The sequence below is a fragment of the Micropterus dolomieu genome, linkage group LG10 (genome assembly GCF_021292245.1).
Source record: "Micropterus dolomieu isolate WLL.071019.BEF.003 ecotype Adirondacks linkage group LG10, ASM2129224v1, whole genome shotgun sequence".
Taxonomy (NCBI): domain Eukaryota; kingdom Metazoa; phylum Chordata; class Actinopteri; order Centrarchiformes; family Centrarchidae; genus Micropterus; species Micropterus dolomieu.
The window spans coordinates 2,647,344-2,668,382 of NC_060159.1; the positions used below are offsets into that span (position 1 = coordinate 2,647,344).

At 41.7% G+C, this 21,039-nt stretch overlaps 1 protein-coding gene across 1 annotated transcript in view; it reads right to left on the bottom strand.

Annotated features, from left to right (window-relative positions):
* The window catches only part of nt5dc1 (5'-nucleotidase domain containing 1), a 72,233-nt gene that overhangs the window by 22,319 nt on the left and 28,875 nt on the right, over positions 1 to 21,039 (bottom strand). The window contains exons 7-8 of the mRNA XM_046061064.1: positions 8,587 to 8,761; positions 4,588 to 4,685 (exon numbers count right to left, since the gene is read on the bottom strand). Of these exons, the coding sequence (XP_045917020.1) occupies positions 4,588 to 4,685; positions 8,587 to 8,761 (273 nt within the window). The remainder of the gene's footprint in view (positions 1 to 4,587; positions 4,686 to 8,586; positions 8,762 to 21,039) is intronic.

Sequence of the window (21,039 nt, forward strand, 5' to 3'; positions counted from 1 at the left end):
CCCCCCCCCCCCCCCACACACACACACACACACATACACACAGCTGTTAGGACACTGGGCTTTGAGAGAAAGAGGAATGATTGGTATGTGGTCTGGAGCTCAGGGAAGTACTAACTGCAGCTGTGATAAGCAGCAGCTTTGAAGACGTCCTATGGCATTTACACTGAAATAAACGATGACGGTGATGCACAGTACCTCCCAGAGACTGAAGTGATTTAAGTAACACCTTTGACATGTTATACGGCCATTACAGTGCATTTTAAATGACAGTCACAGAAAGCAGCATTTAACAATGAAAACATTTTTTCAGGTGCTGTCTTATAAACTCATGACTAATTAACAATAGAAGAAACATTCTGTTGCTTCGGTTATAACCTTGAGTCACACTACTTGTGTTTTTAAGCCTGGACTTTTAGAACAAGTTTCCCTTTTTTGTGCACAAGCCAAAGAAAGACAAACCTAACCGAGCCTATGAAATCTTGAGAGATAACATTTGTGTATTGTGCACACACTAGATAAAACAAATCCGGACACTATTTTTTCAGGATTTTGGAGTTCAGTACATACCTAAAATAAGTTACTGTTCTTGAACCCTTTTGAATACAGTCATGAACTTGGTCTCATCTGGAAGTTAAAGCAACACTATGCTAGAAGACACGTGCATCTGTTACGATTACATTAATTATGATCAAAAACTAACGAGTCAACAAGTTTGCTAACACCACCAAACATCAAGCAAGTGTGACAACACAAGACACAGCAAGGCAGCAAATATTACTGCAGCAAGGCCAGCTGTCACGAAGCTCTCGCTAACAACTAAAAGACAGTCTGAGATGGACTCAGAAGTTACTTTAAAGAATTTTAAAACAATTGTTAATCTTACTGCTCTGTTATTCATGCACTCATACAAAATAAACAGCTGTTGCAGTAGTGACGTTGGGAAAAATGCTTTGAACAATAACTATTGTAATGATTGTCTATTGAGGAGGGATTCAGGGAGAAGCCATCCCAAACAAGGTTTAAAAACCTCTCCAGGGTTGTATTTTGGCCCAATGTTTGATAAGGATAATAGATGGTTATGTCATATTGAAATATAAACCCCTTTGGCAACATTTTTTAACTGAAACATTGATGCCAACAAAGCAAATTGAAATAAAAACTGAAAAGATAAAAAACATTGGTGAGCAAAATCGCCCTCGCTTGCTGGTTCACATGCCTCTTCAAAATTCATAAATATTTTCATTCTTGCTAGATCTGTCACTCTGTGTATTTATCCTCACAAAATACAAATGAGCCTTGTTGAAAATTTGCAAGAAGGGAGATGAGACTGGGTGAGCATAAAACTTAACTTTATTTCTTCTTTGTGGTTTATTACTAGATTAAAATAAATTGGTAGTGCCCTTGGATTTCATGTATTGCTTTATTCATGTATGTAACTCTGAAATGCTGCTGTCCGCAGTGACAGGGTCTGTGATGAGTCACAGATAACAAATATGCTTGAATTGAAGGAGACTTGCTACAGATGCAGTTTCATCACTCAGGAACAGCGTGGCACTGTCAATCTCACAGCAGGTGGAATTTCAGAACATCTGTTAGGGGTCAGGGGAAACCAGGGTTGGCCCCACTGTGGAGCAAGTTTTAACTGACCATTCACTAAACCCATCCCCCACCATAACAAGGCCCGGCAGGTCTTTCGTATTTTAGATTTTTCCACATGTTGAAGTGGTGTACGTGGAGCTGCAGTAAAGGGGATATACACAGAGTTTGGAGGGTGGAGTCTTTTATTTTGATCTTTCTAAAACCAAAAACACAAGGACACAAGGAACGGATTAAACAGTGTTCTTTGCCCTATAAACTGCACATGTTAGCATGCCTGGCTAACTAGCTAAATACCAGCAGTAGTAACCTAACTCAGAGTTACTTCCAAGACCAAGGCAGTTATCATTAGCTAACTACATTATTTTCTGGGGTTTTCAGTTAGAAGAAGCCTCATTCAGGACTGGAACATCCACCATGTTGTATTCCCCCATTTCTAGATGCTTGTAGCCGCTTAGATTATTGCAACTGTTTTTTTACTGCTCTCCCTAAAAAGATAATTCAGAATGCCACAGCCAGGATTTAGACCAATACAAAATTTCCTCACTGCAGTGTCTGTCTATCTATATGTTTCTGAGTTTATTTTAAAGTCTTTTTACTTATCTACAAAGTCTTAAATAATCTAGCAGCCTCGCGTATCAGCGACTGCCTCTTAATGTATGTCCCAACAAGATTCTTCCACTGCCTGTGTTTTAGAAGTACCTGAAGTGGTGAGGTTGCGTTGTTTTTTATGGCCCCAAACTGTGGGAAACTGATTACTGTGAAGGGATTCCTGAAACTGTGCTGATTAGCCAGCTACAGCTGATAAAGTGTGCTAGCAATGTTTGTAATTTCATCCAGATGAAAAGGAGAAGCTTATCAGCATAAACTGCTGTGTGAGCATAGGGGGGGGGCAGAAAAATAACTCCTGTGTTAAATATATTGTGTAAAAGCCTTGTTTTTATCATTCTTGGTGGGGTTCTGGAGCCAAAACCAGGTCTGGCAACGACAGCCACTTCACTACACCTGTGTGACATTAAAAGTCATTATAATGAGGAAAGGCGCCATTTTCAACTTTTCATTTTACATTACATTACATTTATTCATGTAGCTGACGCTTTTATCCAAAGCGACTTACAATTGCTATATATGTCAGAGTGTCGCTATGATTGGTTGTTTACGATGTGCAAACTCGGAGGTTGTCATGGAAGATAATCCGGTGTTGGCGAGGGATGATCCGGTCCTGGTCTACCCCCTAGTGGATTCAGGTTTAATCCTCCAGGTATACGCACAGTACGCAGTCAAGTATGTGAACTTAATCGCCGACGCCTGTCTACACCTACGCATTGTTAAAAAAGCAAATATATCCAGGTCTTTAGTCTGTCCACATACATCTGTCTGCTATAGCTGCTTTACTTGATCAGGATTACATGGCCCTTGAGTCTATCCCAGCACACACTGTGTATGAGGACAGGTTGGCACTGTATCACACATATGGGCAATTTAGAGCCACCTATTCACCTAACCTGCATGCCTTTGAACTGGAAGGAAACCCACACAAGCACGGCCAGAATAACTCCACGCAGAAAAAGCCCCAGATAGTGATTAATATATGAAGTTCTCCTAAAATTACTAAACTTTGAGGGTCAAATTTTTCTAAATAAACTTTATCAGCTAATAAATCATAAGAGAAAATGTGCAGAATCCTAAGTGACGTTTCCAACTAAAAAAGGAGTGGCTGGTGTGTGTGGAGGCCAGAGGAAGAGCAGATGCTGATGCTTTCTCTGCCAACGTGGCCAAACTCAGGAGGAGCGAGGCAGAGAGAAAGGGAAGAGAATATTTCAGCGAGCGGATCATCATGTCTTCACACATAATGCATCCCCAGTGTTATTGCTGGCAGGACGACAACCATATGAGTGGAACATTCCTGAAGGCTGCCCCTGCCAGTGCACACCTTCAACATGAGCGTACAGGATGTGATGCCTGGGCTAATGACAGAGGGAAGGCAGCCCAGGAAGGTAACTGGAGTTATGTGGACTGCTCAAGATGAGGATCTGAGCCAACGAAATGTTGGAAGCTGACCTTAATCTTGCAAACACAAGTAACAGCTGTTTGAAATCTTCACATTATATTTGGAGGTTGAGGAGATGACAGCTGGATAGACCTCTGACCTCCTCCCTAGGATATACTCCTAAAATAATACAATGGATGTATGATATTGCAAAATGTCTAAAAAGCACTGCTTCATTAACGGATCCATGTCTATGCAGATAGCTCTGATTTTATGTACACAGGATATCTGTCTGAGAGATTTCTTCCTTTACCCCAATACAATAGAGGTGAATGGAATTTAGTTTGTGCTGCTTAAAGCTCTCACAGATACCTTAAAAAACGGTCCTTACCCTGTTTTGATCATTAAAAAAACAAAGAAAAAGAAAGAAAGATGCAACTATAGGTAAGTGAGAAAATATGTTGCTAAACGCTGATTCCAGTTTCCAGGTATCTGCAAGCACTGAAGGACATGAGCACAAACTACTTCACTTCAAATGTAGAGAATCCAAAATAGTTTTTGCTTCAGGGAATAGCTATGAATCTGTTTATTTCTCTTTCTTTTTAAGAGTCTCTGGTCATGTCTGTGTGTTAAGTACACAGCTGGAGTCAGGATGAGTTTAACCCAGCAAAAGAGTTAATTGACAGAAAATAAGTCAACAAATATTTTGATGATGGACTAATGGTTTAAGTGACGATAAGGCATAAATGACCTCCTGTGATTCCAGCTGCTCAAGTGTGAATGTCAGCTGGAGTTTTTCTCTTTAACATCAGTACAAACTGAGTATCCTTGGCCTGCGGACTGCTGGTTGAGACAGAACATGTGATTTGAAGATGTCTGGTTGGGCTCAGGGAATATGTGATGGGTGCTCTTCACTATTTGTTGACGTTAAAAAGACCAAACGACTTATCAAAGGGCTGATAAAGTGCAGTGGGGCATGAGAGGCGCCGGCCAGTACTCACCAAGGGTCCTAAAGGGCCTCTGCTGGGGCACCAAGGAGAAGAAACCGGGCTTCAAGGCGTTTGTGATGATGACGTCAAACAGCTCTTCGAAATCCTTCCTGTAAACGGCCAGAGAAACATTAACCTCAGTGAGAGGAGCCCGGCCGCTGTGTGAAGGACAATGTCTGGACAGCATCCAAATACACTGAGCTACGCAAGCACAAATAATTCAGTGAAACAGGAAGGACTTTTTACTGGAACTTGGGGGTATGCACCCTGGAACAGAACAAAGATGCATAGCAATGCAATAAAACTAAGGTTGCCGTCATTATGGGGTACGGTTATCCTTATTTTAGCCTACCTCTTTTAAAAAAGCATTTACCGTAATTAATCAATGTTTGGCGCCGAATGGGACAGAGAGGCTGAGCGGACTGCTCATATTATGCTGAACGAGCACAGAAGTTGAATCTGGAGCAGACTGTGGAGGACTTCGCTGTGCACACAGCTCACAGCATGACATTCAGAGAGGTGAAGACAACAACACACTCCCTGATAAGTGTAACTCTCTCTGCAGATGAGGACGTCAGCAACCCCTGCATTGTCCAGCCGCGTTGTATGTCTGCACAATATGGGATGGGCAATAAAAAAATTATAAAGTATAACAAATGTGCGATAAATCTTGCCCAGCCCTATGCGCAGTGCGGTGTGGAAAAACTTCACAAATCAGCATTTGTGGCTGTGGAGTTTATACTGGTCAGCCTTGGTGATGTTTAATTCAACTACTGATTCTATAGGTGTGTGGCTTGTTGGTCTCCATAGACTTTTAATTTATTGTCGGCCATTTTTGTTTAATTACCTGAATTTGGTCCTTTGTTCTGGTTAATTCTAGTAAGACTGAGGAAGGTGGTTGTATACTTATTACTGATGAGTTCTTCAATAAATGGGTGATCTGAACTTGCAATCTTCACGGCGGAGATCCTTGGCCCTGTCTGGACTTCTCTCACTTCACTCACACATCAGTGGACTTAACAACAAGTAATAAATCAATAAACTATGCAGCGCGCCAGCAGTTAATGCCTTCATCTAGTCATGCCAAATAGTACCAGCAGCTTCTCTGGCAGCTTGTTGGGTTTTGGCCAGTAGCCTCCTGTCAGACAGCTCTGGCCTTGTTGTGCTACTTCTCACAGCTGACTGCCACTGGCCTCCAGCCGGCTCACCACCAGGGTGGTGGCTTCGGTTTTCTCTGGCAAAAGAGATACTGTGTAGTGAGGCAGGGTGCGATTTCTAAACAGGGAAGTGCTGACAGGATGAGACACAGAGACCGGTGCTGCCCCAAAGTTTCCGTGAAGAAGAGCTGGGTACGCAAACTTTGGGTGTATGAAAAACAGGAAGGATCTTAAAGAAGGCCAACTCAGTCTGTGAACAAAGCATGCTCCTCCACAAATAACCCCTGGCAAGATGAAGCTGGCCGAACTTCCTCTTGTAGCTATCACAACATAACTCTGCTTCCCCTGACCTTTTGAAGCAGTGACTTGAACATCAGTTTGAGCGCACACACTCCCACGCAGCTGGGGCTCTGACTGCTCTCCTTGGGAGGTGACACATGATGCGGTGCTGGAGGTCAAAGACACGGGAGGTCAGGGGGAGCCAGTGAAACAGCAGGGGAGCAGGGGAAAGAGGTGAGGAACAACAGGAATGACCAGGCTGCTTGCTGCTTAACAGGAAATGGTGAGAGGGGGTGGGGGCTTGAGCCACAGAGGCCCCGTGAGACAAACTGGCCTTCAGAGCAAAAGAGCTTTACCTCGATCTGCTTTCTGCCTCTGCTGGACTATAGAGAACAATTAGATCTGAGCGTGAGAAGTGAAAAAAGCAGACCACCTAACCTGGCGAGTGCAGCGTGAGATGACAACACCTTCCAAAGACCAAGAAGGGCTTATGTTGGTTAAAGCGCAGCAGCAACACGGACATTGTGTTTTTTCAAAGCTCTCTTGCTGCTTGATCAAGTGTGTAACAGGGCTTAGGCTACAAAAAGAACCCTGAACCACAGTGTGCACTGCAAACAGAGGGAGGCCAGTAATGCACAAAGCCAGAGCTAAACTCCAAATAGCTTGCTAAGACAATAATCCCTTTTGCTGCACACCTATAAAATGAAGTGTCGGATGTTAACTGTGCACTGGTATGAACAATCTAACTGTGTGCATACAGACTCCAGTCATCATATACCTTGCCAAATAAGAAAGTCTGACTCAGTAAAACTAAAACTGATTGTTTGCATGTACCCTGCAACCTTTATATTTAGTTTTTAAAGCTGAATTAATTGATCTTTTTATGTTTCGGCAACTTGGTGGCAGCTGCACAAACTAAAACCACCACATCTATTTTATCACCTTATAAAGTTGTTAAGGTTACCTTGTTGTTAGCAAACAGAGGCCTATTTAAACATCCAGCAGACATAAAGCAACATCAGTGGAGTTGATACTTTGGGAAGCAGAACAAGCTGGAAAGACAACCTTAGACTTATTATCACATTTCAAATTTATAACGGCTAATGTGTTAGCAAACAATTGCCACAACACAACGTTAGCATTCATTTGGAGTCGTGTTTCTGGCTTCACTTGACAAATGAAAGTTATATTCACTTTTGGTCTCCACCACTCGCTAAATGTTCCTGTCTGTCTACCGCTTGTCCACAACACAGCTAGCGTACAGTGGATTTCTCAGTAGCTAATTGCTGACCGCTACATCTGGAGACAGAGTTGATGAGAGAAAAACCAAAACCATGAGCTAAAAAGGCTAAAAAGATCTTTAGAGCTGAGCGAAACTGCAGAGTTAGTGATAATTCTGTCTGGGCACGACGCCACATTACACACAGTCATCTGACCCATCAAAAAATCTTGACAAAATAATCTTTAACTCCATATGCCAGCAGTCGACAAATAATTCTGGCATCGGGTTAAATTTTTCTCAAGCCGTTACACGTCAAATTATTTCAAATCTTTCTATGCTTATGTGGATGTTTAGCTCAGTTGGTACTGTGCGGGACTCCCGTTTGGAAGGTTATAAGAACAATTCCAAGTAACTGTAATTTTTTTTTTCTCCCTTGTTAAACAAATTGATTATAAGTACACTTTGCACATGCTCATAATAAAGCATGTGCTGCATGTGCATGTGTGCGCGTCCCGGCATTTGATCCGTATTCATAAACGTATGGACGCTTATTTTCATTTCCCTGAGGACATTCAGGGGAATCCAAACACACGTTTACTGACAGCTTTTTCAGAGGTGTGTCAAGCAGGGCAGAGAGTCTTTCGAATGTCATGAATGGCAGTACTTTTCAAAGTGAAAGCTCTCAATAAACTTGTCATAAAGCATCGCTGCACAAAGAATTATTGCGCTTTTATTTTGGAGGCACAATCACTTAAGAGGAAGTGATTGTGTGAGTAACTGTAGCTGTCATGACTGAAATCTATTTTAGCATCAGCTGCTATCAATTTTTTTATTTTTCTGGTCCGCGGGCCACCTATTACTATCTTTTGAAGCTTTAAACCATACTAGCCTAAAAGCTTTAAAATACTAAATAGGATGGAACATACATGTTTGAATGTGTGAATGTAGATTATAAATGTATATATTAGCATGACAATAGCAAAAAGTGTGTCCTCATTTTTTAAAGTTTGATGCAGACATGCAAAATGTGTATAATTTTATCTACTAAGTAACAGATAAAGAACAAGAACAAAATGTTGCTGAAGGCAGCTGGGATGTTTGTGAGTGTAGCATGGTGTGTGATGATGGTGGTAGCTCAGGGCAGACCTGTAAGCCAGCGTTGACTAAAGGAATGACTGATGGCATGTGAGAGCTGAACAGAATGCTGTGAGTTGAGGGAAAATCAAAAACCGCCAGCTTGGACTGAACAGACTCCCGTGGGGGCTGTTATGGTACTGTAAGAACTGCAGACCATGACGTCCTGGTCTTGTTAAGGAGAGGACCAACTTGTGGTCCCCCTGTGGGTAGTCTTACCCCAGGATGTGTTCACAGATTAGCCTGCAGTAGTCACTGTGGGAGCTGGTGATGAGGAGCAGGACCTTCCCACTGTTCTTCATGCTGCGCAGCCAGGTCTTGACGGAGTCAGAGCAGGGTTGCAGGTACCGGCCCGGGTCCCTCTTCACACTGGGGAAGTATGTCCCTGCGTCCTCTGTACAGAGACACAAACATGGTCTGTAACATGTATAAAAGTGAATCATATGCGGTCGTCTTCACAGTCACCAGACCTGGAACTAGGTTCCAGGTACATTCATTTTATCATTCTACAACAAAGGGCTGCAAAATGAAATGACAGTTGTAGCCTCCTTCACAGCACAGAGTCACTGTGTCACCAAGCTTTCAGCCCCACCTGTTATCGGTTAGTGGGCAAGATTGCTAACAGCTAGCTAGGAGAGCTATTGTGACTGGTGCTATCATATTCCTGCCTGGCTAAAGCGTCGTGGTTTAGCTTGACACCTACGGTAATTAACCAACTAGTCCTACGGTTACGGTGCACATTATATTTTTTGTTTACTTAAGTTCATCATACTAATTTATGATACTTGCTGTATGACACACTATGAATTTCCGAAATACTACTAATAATAAATATCTACCCATATGAACTGTACAGTTTACTGTGTATATTTCAGTAGGTGTAATTCCACAATATTAGCTGGACTTGGAATTAATTTTATTGTTAGTTTTACAATTATTTTAGTATCATTTTTAGCACATTTTATTTATACATTTATGTATGTAACATTAAATTATTATTTTATGTCCCCTTTGGCTAACAGTTGGTTAATTTTGGTTCCTACCTGCTGTTGTTTAGGAGGACATTTGTAAGTGTAACAGAGGTAGAGTAATGTGCAACAACAGAGCGGTGGGTTTCAGAGTTTTGCTATAAACCCGGACAGAGTGAAGTTGGATGTCATGCGGTTTTGATGTTCAATTAAAGAAGATTATTCATGAAGAAATTGTAGCCGCTTTTTACCCACAGGCCAGAAGGACAGAACGCTACTAACCCAGTAAACAGGGTTCCACGCAGAGAAAAGCTGGTGTAACCAGCCCTTTACAATGTTAAAACACCGCAAAAAATTCTGATCTTGCCATCTTGCACAGTTTGGATCATTAGATGAGACTTTAGATGGGTGAAATAAACCAATAGCAATGGGTCCGCTTCTCACGACCCCATAAAACTAACCCCTTTTCTTTTTATGAGACAGACATCAAAGGACACATGCTTCCAATCCTCTCATTACAAACTAAATGTTCACAGAGACAGTTGAACTGCCCTGAGTGGATGGATTCTGCTTACAAATCACAAAATATACTGAGGTCTGCATGGTCAACATTCTTACACACTCAGCACATTTTAAACTGTGGTTTAAACATTTTGTTGTGTCTGTACATGCTAGGAAGAAGTATTAGTATACATTGAGGTAAAGGAGAGCTCAGGGTCAGCCATCGTCAGTGAGCTTTCCTCACTGTGAAGCCCCCGCTGCCCCTCTATAGAGCTAAATATGGCAGAGCTCTGATCTTTGTTACACAATCCCAGTCCATCACAGAATATCTCTCTTGACCTAATGTTCTTAGCAGAGCCTTGTGAATGTAAAAACCAATGAATAAAACACAACCTATAAGGAATAGAGGCACTTGATGCTGATTGGCAGCACATAATGCTACGTCCATGTGTGAATACTAGGTTACGAAACAGTGCAGTTTTTCTTGGTAATGACAGGACGTGATAAAATGGTATCTTGATGTTTTGTAATTACAGGAAATAAAACACTGAGACGTGCAACCTTATCAAAAGAGAAAAATGAGGCCAACTATACAAGGTTATTTGCTCTTGAGCTGAAGAAGGTAACCAATAAGTGAGAAGTGGTGTTGGCTTCTTTCACAAGGAGGAGAAAAACAGGGCAGGGTGTAGATGAGTGGTGTGTATTCATGAGCTTAGGTGTTTACCCTGGCAGAGAGCGCCGGCCTCGCACAGCGGCACAGACACAGTCAGAGAAGTGTCCTAATTCTGTTTGTTTTTGCCTGACACATGAAACAGTTCTGCTGTTGTCTGATCAGTGTGGACAGCAAAAAAAGCTCAGGCAAGCCAAGGCTAGAAACCTGAAGTTTTGTTAAGGGTCCATCAAAACATTAGATTCGTTTTAAACCGAAGGAACAGCACAGTGTGGCTACTGTATTGTTAAAGGGTTTCTAGAAGTCAAGCTAAAAACATTTTTTTCTGAAGGTGGTGATAGAGGTAAGGTCAGTGGGTCACTAAGATTAAATGGGTTTATCTTCTTAGAAGCATCACAACTGTTTTTTCTATTATAGAATATCTTGTGCATACTGTTGACATTTTGGCCTAAGAGAGGAAAGCTGATGATGATCCTAGAGCAAACAAAAAGGCCTGCAATCTTAACACAGCAACCTGAACAGAGGCTGATTAGGTCTTTTTTTTCTACTTTCTGCTGAGCTGTGCTGAGCACAAGGCCCCTCAAATCCTTCTACATCAGAAATTACAGGCACGAATCCATGTCTTCTTTGAAATAGCAAAAAAAACAACTGCTCAGTACTTGTGTGTGAGCCTAAAATGTGGATGATGAATTAGAGCTCATGAAAATTCAGCACTGAGAGTTAGAAACGTTTGGACATGCTGCCCTCCTGTGGTGGAACACAGGAGTAGCTTGAGGAATGGGAAAAGCCTCTTAGGTCCTAAGAAGGCAGTAGATGACAAAAAACACAAACAAGCAGAAGCTAAGATCTGAATCAGGAGCCCAAAGTTCACATCTTTGAAAATGCCCCAGATGTAAACATCTATTTCTGATATCAAACAAATATCTTCAGAAGTTTAAATTGTATCCACAGACCATCACACCTTCACTTAAACAGAGAACATTCGGCCCTCAATTTGTGGGGCAGTTCCTCCTCTGTGACTCTGCAGTGGAGCACCCGTCCTGCCTCATTTAAGAGAGCTCCGCTGCCAGCAAAATCCCATGTCGCAAATATGTGTGTGAAAAGAACAGAACAACTGACCTTGCCACTGTCCTTTGTGTTACATTTGTTCAAATACCATGTTGTTTTATTCCACTGGGAACAGAAATTTACCACCCACAGCTGTAACAAGGGCCAGGGAGAGAGTCTACTCATGTCGTAAACTCGCATCAAAACGAACGTTAAATTTACTAAAACACCTGACCAAGGAACGCAACAAAGATAAAAGTTTAAAGGAATCATACCCTGCAAATTTTAAGGCTTTGGTGTTAAATGCAGGAGCTGTAATTAGTTTTTAATCCATTGTTCCTCATCAGTTTTGCCTGTTGGATAAGTGGCAAAACATCTTCAGCTCTAAAATCCAATCTCCCTTCACTTAGTACTTGTAGCTTTGTGTCCTGGTGGTAATTAATAAATAGTTCTGTAAATCAGATCGGTGACAGTGATGATTGTCCTTTGCTCGACTACAGCGTCACCAAGGGCTTCTACTGTAGGGAGATAACCTTTACGTTTACATTGATTGTAACACACAGGTGAAGGCGTAGCCAGTCACGCTACAAGCTCATGATTCACTCTCATTTTCAAATGTCACACTGAGAGGGATCAGCGTTTGAACAGGAGAGTTAATCTGTGAGTTATAGTTTATAGTTTTAATACTGAACGTAGTGTTTTCCATTCATCATTCTTCAATTTGGAGTGGCTCTTTCGTTGTTAGAACTGGGGCTCTGAATTGGGGTTAAAGACCTCTGTTTCTAAGCTAGGTAACGTAGCTTTCACGGGCCTGCAGATAACTGTGCTACATTCAGCTTCACAAGCTACTGAGACTAGACAAACAGTAACGTTAACCATGACAAACAGCAGGGCTACGGCTATATACTGGTACTCCCTCGCACACTTTGGGAGAGCCTCTCACAGCAGAGCTGCTAACTATACTGCTAGGTACACAGCAATTCTTTCACGTGCTGACCAAGTCCACGTAGTACATGTCAAGGTACTGTATACTCATTTGAGACCACATGGGGGCATTTCAGACCTTTGGTGAGAATATAGCTAGAACTGCAGGAATAGATGGCACTTTTTCACAAAGAATGGGAAATTGCATAGAGAGTCCCTCCCCTTCCGGTGGACCACCATGGGACCTTCCTTCGGAAAAATATTGTACAGTAAGTAGTCAATGGCGAGGGACAACAAATATTTTGATCCCGTTTGAATTGTGCACTGAATTACACATATGTTTGTCTATTTAAAAGATACATTTTAAAGTCAAGAAAGTTGCAGTTTGATGTAAAACTGTTTTATTACAAAGACCACAAACCCACAAGTCGCGTATGTGACATCGTAACTGCCTCTGTCTGACTGAAGCTAACGTTTCTGAAGCTAATGTCAAAAAACATACATGAGAGGATGATGTGATAAAAGGACTGAGAGTCGTTGGATTAAACACATCAGGTGAGATATATTTCTGCGTGGAACACAGCTAAGTAATCCAGCTAGTAGCAAGAAAGCAACGAACGTTAGCTAGCATTAGCATAACTAGCTTACATAGCTAGCATAACTCTACTATTTTACAACAAAATGCGACTTTCTTGACTTGCAAAATTCTATTTTCAATCGACCAACAACATATGTGTAATTCAGGGCTCAATTCTAACGGGATAAAAAGATAAGTTGTCTCTCGCCATTGACTACCGTACATAGTTTTTCCGAAATAAGGTCCCATGAACCGGAAGCGGAAGTGAGGGACTTAGGCTCTCTATTGAGTAACAGAATCTAGTGGAACAACGGCTAGACAGGAAGTGACTTCAGGACCTCGGATCTCTGTGTGCCTGAGTTCAGAATTTCCGGATCCGGTGATTGCTTACATGGCAGCAGGTGCAAAACCCTGATCTGTCGATGCTAGAGACCGGCACCTCTGCCTCTTCTATGACTCATTTCTTCCTGCACAGTTGTCAAACATCTAGGACAAATTTTTCTACCAAGAAGTTCTTGCTCGTGACCCCAAAACTGAATGTTAACAATGTCTGACTTCTGTTGAAACAGTCCGTTATCTTTGGAAACTGCTTGTTTGTTCGGTTCAGCGCTGATGTGGCCCCAAACACAACTTCCTATTTGCATAAATACTGTCCTGTTACCTGTGTGTCGCCCTCTGTGTGGCACCAGCCTGAGAGTAGAGAGCCACATGTGACCAATCTTACTCCCGCAGAGAAGAGCATGTTTCAAATTCTGCTTGGACCATCACCGGTGCCAGCTTACTACAGCGTGTCTCTGCGGTGGAGTAAAATGTGCTTCTGCAGGCTCTGGCTGTGAATGTAGGACTGAAGTGCCCTGAGGGCCTGCAGGCCTGTGGCTGGGCACCGCGCCTCGCAGGCCGGGCGCCGGGCCTGGTCAGCTGGAGAGCTGCCCAGCGTCAGAGAGAGAACCGCGACCGGCAGCAGCTCAATCTCTCTCACACATCAAAGGGGCCTGAACGGATACACAAATCAACAGTTGCAATGCAAATTAGAGCCGAGCACGGGAGCGTTTCACAAACAGCCACACCAAATGTGATGAGGGGACAGAACTCAGAAGCTCATTCGTTTCCTTTATCGCCCACTTAATGAGGAGAGAAGATAAAGGCTATCAAAACAAACGTGAAAAAACATACATTTACCCATTTTCTTATTTCACTTAATGAGCAAGCTCTTTATGTATATATGTATATATATATATATATATATATAAGGCACATGGAGAGGATCTCAAAGGGAAAGCTATAATCTCAAGTGTTTTCTCTTAAAAAGGCATCCAGACTGTGTACTCCAGCACCTGTTGGAACCACATGGAAAACACTGGCCGGGCCATTTTGTCTGTGGACTTTCCGTTTTTAGCAGCCTGACCGCAAATTGCTGCATCATGTCCCTCATGGTGCACACAGGTTTTTTTGTCTTAGGGCTGTGACAGAGGACAAGAATGAAAACAAAAAGGCAATAAAACAAAACAAAAAATCCCGGCCAATGGGGAACTTCTAAGTCTATGAAATCATCATCTTGTGTTCACCTGTTTATATTCATGTCATATACAGTATGTATGTTTGGAAGGGGTTGCAAGTTTGCCCTGAAGAATCAGTAGTGAGCTGGGTTGGGAAAGTTATTTAAAGAATTTAACCTTCTTACTCTCTGAAAAATTATTTTACAAAGTAATTTAGTTCCTCATTCCATGACTTTCCATTACTAGAACCAGTCAAAAATGCCTTCCAAACACTCCAAAGCCTCCACACCCATCTCATCCGTATATAACATTCTGTAGAATACAAACTGGTTTAACACGCAGCTGGCCGAGTGTCACGCTAACATGGTTTCGTCATGCATTCACATACTCCTTGGATGGTCCCACTTCCCGAGTTGGGAAGTTGTTCATCCTACTTCTGTGTGTTTGTGAGCTTTTAGGTCATAATGTGGGGACAACATGGACGTTAAAAAGAGCTGTTGTATTACATTGATATCTGTTTCCACTGAAGTATTGCTTTACAGATTTGTTTTGATTATTCCAACACTATATGAGGATGCGCCACTTGCCCCTGCGATCACATTCAAGATCACCACGGCAACATCAACATTACCTCAACTCAGTCTTCAAAGTAATCAGGATAAATTCATTGACAAGTAAAGAAAGGTTTTCTGTCAGGTAACCCATCCATGAAGCAGGTACTGTGGATGAGCAGGTCAGCCACAGGCCTTGGCTTGGTTTGGTTCCTATGTTGACTTGGTGTTTTAACCAAACCATCTTTTCCTAATCCCAACCAAAGGGTTTCTAACATGTGGTTAACTTTCTGAAATGGTTGTAGTTTGGTTCGGTTCAAAAACCAAACTATTTAGTTAGGCTTTGCTTAAATAAACCGGTGAGGTACTTTTATACATGAATGCTTTATTTTGGGTACAGCAGCCCCCCGCCCCCTGGAGGAAAATGCACCAGCCACCACTGGTAGGACAGCTAACAAGGAGACCCCTAAAAATGTTGAAGTATTGTCACACTGCGGACGCGTCTGCTCTGCTTTGGTCATTTAGTTTTCAGTTAGTCATGTTATTTGTAGTCTTTCCAGTATCTGTTATATAGTTAGTCTGTGTTTTGGGTTTCAGTCATGTCTTGTGTCTAGTGTACTCTGTGTTCTGGTTCTGTGTTCTGGTTTGGGTTTTGTCTGTTATGATCCCTGTGTTTTAGTTGTTTGTCTGTTTACATGGGTTTCTGTTATTGTCTGAGTTAGATTCTTGTCTGGTATTTTGTGACACGTGTTCTGTCTGTGTTGGTTATTATTTTGCCCCATGTCTGCCTGTCAAGTCTTCCGTCTGTTCCCCCAGCAGGCAGACAGAGTGATACTCTGTCTGCCTGCCTCGTTAGCCTCATGTCCCTCACCTGTGTTGCTCCCGCCCTGCTCGTTAGTCCCTGTGTGTATATACCTGGTGTTTCTGTTTAGTCTTTGTCCGGTCATTACAGTGGGTTGCAGTTTGTTGTGCTGTCTTGTGCCTGGTCCTGCCAATTCTATGGTTAGTTGTAGTTTGCCTTTTGAGTTCTTTTTGGATCACCGGTTTCATTTGGATTGTTTATTTCTTTTGGATTATTTGGACTCAGCCACTCGGTTTGTAAGTGTGCTCGCTTTGCGTTGCCATAATAAACCTTTTGAACATTACCTGCTCTGCTCTGAGTCCTGCATTTGGGTCCACCAACCTGCTCACCACACCGTTCCCTGACAAGTAATGGAGTGTTACTGGGACTAGTTACTTAAACTGTAAACTTGTCCATGCACATCTTCAGTCAACTCGACTACTGTAAGTGTCTGTATTGGTCTCCCTAAATCGGCCATCAGACAGCTGCAGCTGATTCAGAACTCTGCTGCTCGAGTCCTTACTAAGAACAAATTAGTGGATCACATCGCTCCAGTTCTGAGGTCTTTACACTGGCTTCCTGTCTGTCAGAGATGGGATTGTAAATACTGCTGTTGGTTTATAAAGCACTGAATGGTTGAACTCTGTGAGCCATCCAGACCTCTCAGGCCGTCTGGGAAACGGTCTTTCTGTCCCCAGAGTCAAATCAAGGAGATGCAGCGTTCCCAGAAAAGTTTTTTTTTTAAATCACGGCTGAAGACTTTTCTGTTTGCTGCTGCCTTTTATTAAAGCACAAGTGAGGCTTTTAAATAATGTCTTATAACTTTTACTGTCCTGTTTTATCTACTTATCTATTTCCTACTGAACTCTTTCATTGTATTTAAATGTGTTTTTATATTGACCTTTTCTGCTTTTATGTTTTATATTTATATAAGACAACAAGGCAAAGTACTTTATAAAGTTGTACACCAACCAAAACTACTTGTGTTACGGATACGTAGTGTCGTCACAGACCTGGCGCAAAAAATGTCTGCCTGTTTAGCTTCGTCACCTTCTCTGTTCCTCTTCAACATTTTTACCAATAAAGTTACCACCTTCTGATGGAGCGGTCTACAAGTATGCTACATTCAGATACTGGGCGACGAGACCACTGATACTATGAAATCTGTTTTAATTCTGATTCCGTGTTTTCCATTTTTTCTGAATTCTGGTTTTAACAAATTGAGCATATTTTTTGTCATCAGTTCAATAAGAAAACATTACAAATTAAATCAATATAAGTGAATTTGATATAGAACAAGTTTGCATCTTGCATTCCCCGATGTGGTTGCACCTCCACTGCCCCCCTAAAACAATGGTAGGGGAAACACTGCATTACAGTGCTGGGCAATAGTGTGTTAATCTTCACTATCACACTATCAGTGCTGGGTAGTAATTATTAATAAAGAAATCCTATTAATGCCTACATGTCGTGGGTTTCTCATTGACACAAATACATGACAGCCGAACGAAGCTGTGGAAGCAGATTTCTATGAGCAGTTCATTTTGAATTTGAGTTTGATATTGTATAAACAAATAGGCTAATTTAAGAGTTGTAGTTGTAGTTTCTGTAAGTCGACATACAACAGCCTGTGCAGCTGCATTGACCTCATATGACAAATGGCGGCAAATTTCTCGGCTCTGGCAGAGGAAGATGACATCGTTTTTATTCCTACCTACAAAGCTCGGTTGTCTCTCCAACTGGAAAAACCTGCTAGTATGTCTTCACCAAGGCACTGAAATTCTCCCATGTGGTCTCTGTTTGTGCTCCTGTACCGGGTTGGGAGTCTCATCTTGATCAAGATAGTATGATGAAACACTTATAAGTGACTGGGACTCTTTAAACTTTTTAATTAGTTCACTAATTGCAGGTTTTGTTTAAATGGTGTTAAAATCCAAGTGTGGAGAAATGCTACTAAAGCAGGGAGAGAAGGAGACACAAAGAACAATGGCAGCTGAGAAAAAAGACAGTGGTTTTTGGACACCCGGGTGCAGATCACTGTGGGGGACAGTGACGCCAGTTGCACAGTCACTCTACCCTCAGAGCAAACGTGAGGGACACTGCAATCTGTCATTATACCAAAACAGAGCTATATTTAGCCAGAGCTATCTTAAGAAAAGTGCTGGATTCGAACTTCAAGGTCTGATCTAAGGAAGATCGTATCTTGAAGTATGCATCCTCACGTAACATTGTACATCTACATCTGCACTTTAACAGGTTCAGAAGCATCCAAAATACATCTTAAAAATCACTACTTAAAAAATATCCCTTTTGATTGGATATTAACAAAGTAAAAAACAAAACAAAAGTTAAATTGCACTTTCTCATGCTGACTCGCAGAGCAATAAAGAAAGCACAGAAAGCGAAATGTGTAAAACCCTGAGCAAGTCCGGCCAGGTTCGCTTTAATCATAGGGGGTTTATGGCACTTCATGATGAATGATTCTCCCATCATAAGGTGCAATCTCTATAAACAATAGCTTACCATCAGGCCACCAGGAGCATGCTGGGAGTCATCTTTATACGGGACTCCTAACAGACAATATATGTGGGAAGCAAAGAATTTTACATTTTTATCTCCCTACAGTCCGTTTGTGTTTCTCGTGAAGCAAAGTCGGTTCATTCATATAATTCCACTTCTTCCACTGCTGCCCAAATACATCAAATAATCTAATTTTATCTAATCCATTTAACAATGTATTCTTGTTAAAGTCTTGTTATATAAACAATTAAACCTTTCGCATCTCTTCTCAGGCTTTTTTTGGTTGCTTGAGTCCAACATATTTGTGGGAAAACGGCTTTCTAATTCCCGGTGCAAAATACCCCAACAAACACACCCAAATCCAGTCCAGATGTAAAATTTATAGCCCTCTCATGGTCACAGTGACCACGTCTCTCCGTGTGACGTAGCATAATGCTGCAGACCGGGGTTGCTGTAGGACGTGTGATGAAGTATGCTGCGCGGGGCCGCTGTAGCTCAGGAGGTAGAGCTGGTTGTCCACTAATCAGACGGTATGCTGTCAGTGTGTGTGTGAATGTTCTTTTCTGATGAACAGTAGTTGGCGCCTGGCATGCTAGTCACTGCTATCACTGTGTCGATGGGTAAATGTGACGTGTAGTGCAAAGAGCTTTGAGCGGTCGGAAGATTAGAAAGGCGCTATACTGGAGTTACTTATAGAAACTGCAAAGCCTTACTTATGGTATTGCATAATGGTGGTCTGCGACAGAAAAGATAAACAACTCTTTTGAAGCTATTGCTATATTTTAGCAGCTTTTTAGAACAATGACACAGCTGTCATACTGCATCTCCAGATTTTAAAGGGCCAAGCCAAACACATATAATAAAAAAACAATATTTAGAAAAGATGGCCCCATCAAGTTTCTTTGGCCCTGATCCCCGTCCAAATGCTTTATTATCTCTTTAAAATAATCCTTTAGTATCTGCCAATACAAAGTATCTAGATACATTTATCGAAAAGAAAAAGCTGCACATTTTTACTGGACCAAAGTTATAACACAGAACTCAAATAGAAGTAGATCTCACAAAGCACTGACCAACACACAGGAGCACTGCAATTAGGAAAAATGTACTGAGAGTACACTTGTGGCACAACTGTGTGAACAACCCATTGCCATACGCTGTTTGATGTCTTCATGACATGCATGAAAGTTTTATTTGGAGAAGGCCACTGCTGGATTTGACATGATGTGAGCTAAAGACTCCTCATTCCTTGAAGCTGTCGCAACCACAAAGACACCCACTCCACTCACCGTCGTACAGAGGTGTTGCAGAGTGGATCAAACGATCTTCAGTTAGTAATGACTCCGGCTACAGACAGCACACAATCCCAACAACAACCATGTTTAATTCGACCGGTTATCAAGTTACTAATGGAATTAAAGTGCGGCTGTCAGCATTAACGCGTTAATCGCGATGAGATGAAGGACCGCGCATAATGCATTTTAATTGTGTTAAACGCATTAACACGCATAAGCAAAGAATCTTTGCTAAAAAGAATCGCTGCGCTGTAGAATCTTTGGCTGCTATTATTTTGACCCTTCGAAGCACCCTTACTTGTTGTCATGCTGCCACAGACACTTCCAACCTATTTGAAACCAAATCGAAGAAAACCGAAGCGCTTGCGAAATGGGTCAACTAACTGCAGACCGGTCAACATCGTCTTGGAGATGTACTACGGTTGGCGTGTTCTGACCAGTCATATACATTGCTGTCCCGGGGGACAATAGTTCCACGCATACATGGCCTGTATGAAACGGAGAAAGCAGCCAAACTGGAACTCCTACAAAAGTAAATGCTGACTCATTAATTTCAACGGAACTCAAGAATAATGAAGCTATGGAGTATTTTGTTTGTTATGCAATTTATTTTAATGTGTGTACATGTTGTGCATGAAAGCAAGCTTAAGGAAGACTATTTCTGAAGACATCGATTGTTTTACCTCAGTCTCGTTGCACATCTTTTGATTTGAAATAATCATATAAATCTAAAAGTCAAGTTCATAAACTAACTTCCTTTGCATTCATTTGATTCCCAATCAAGATACACTGGTAAGAATTGTTTACATTAATACAGACTTAAAACAGTAACAGTAAAAAATGCAAAATAATAATTAATCATGTGATAAAACATGATTAATCGCGATTAAGAAAACTTTAGAAAAATTAAGAAAAAATTAATTGTTTGACAGCCCTAAATTAAAGTTAATAAGGGACAGCTGATACAAACTGCCGCAGGCAATGTTTTGTCATTTTAACCAGCAAAAGTGACGGTCAGCGCCAGCTTTACTCACAAAAGAGGGAAAGGAGAGATTAAAAGTCAGTATCAGATTTGTAAGCTCGGATTGGATGCTTGGTGGTTGTCCGGAGATCCTGTGTAGGGGAGGATTGTGCGTTGGGGTGCGTCAGTGGTCTTTTTGTGATCGCGTCGCGGCCCTCTGGATCGTGGGAGGTCAGGTTCATCACAGGATAAAAAACAATGAGCAATAAGAAAGAATTGCATGGAACCTATTTTTTATGAAATTTTTGAAACCTTGTTGTG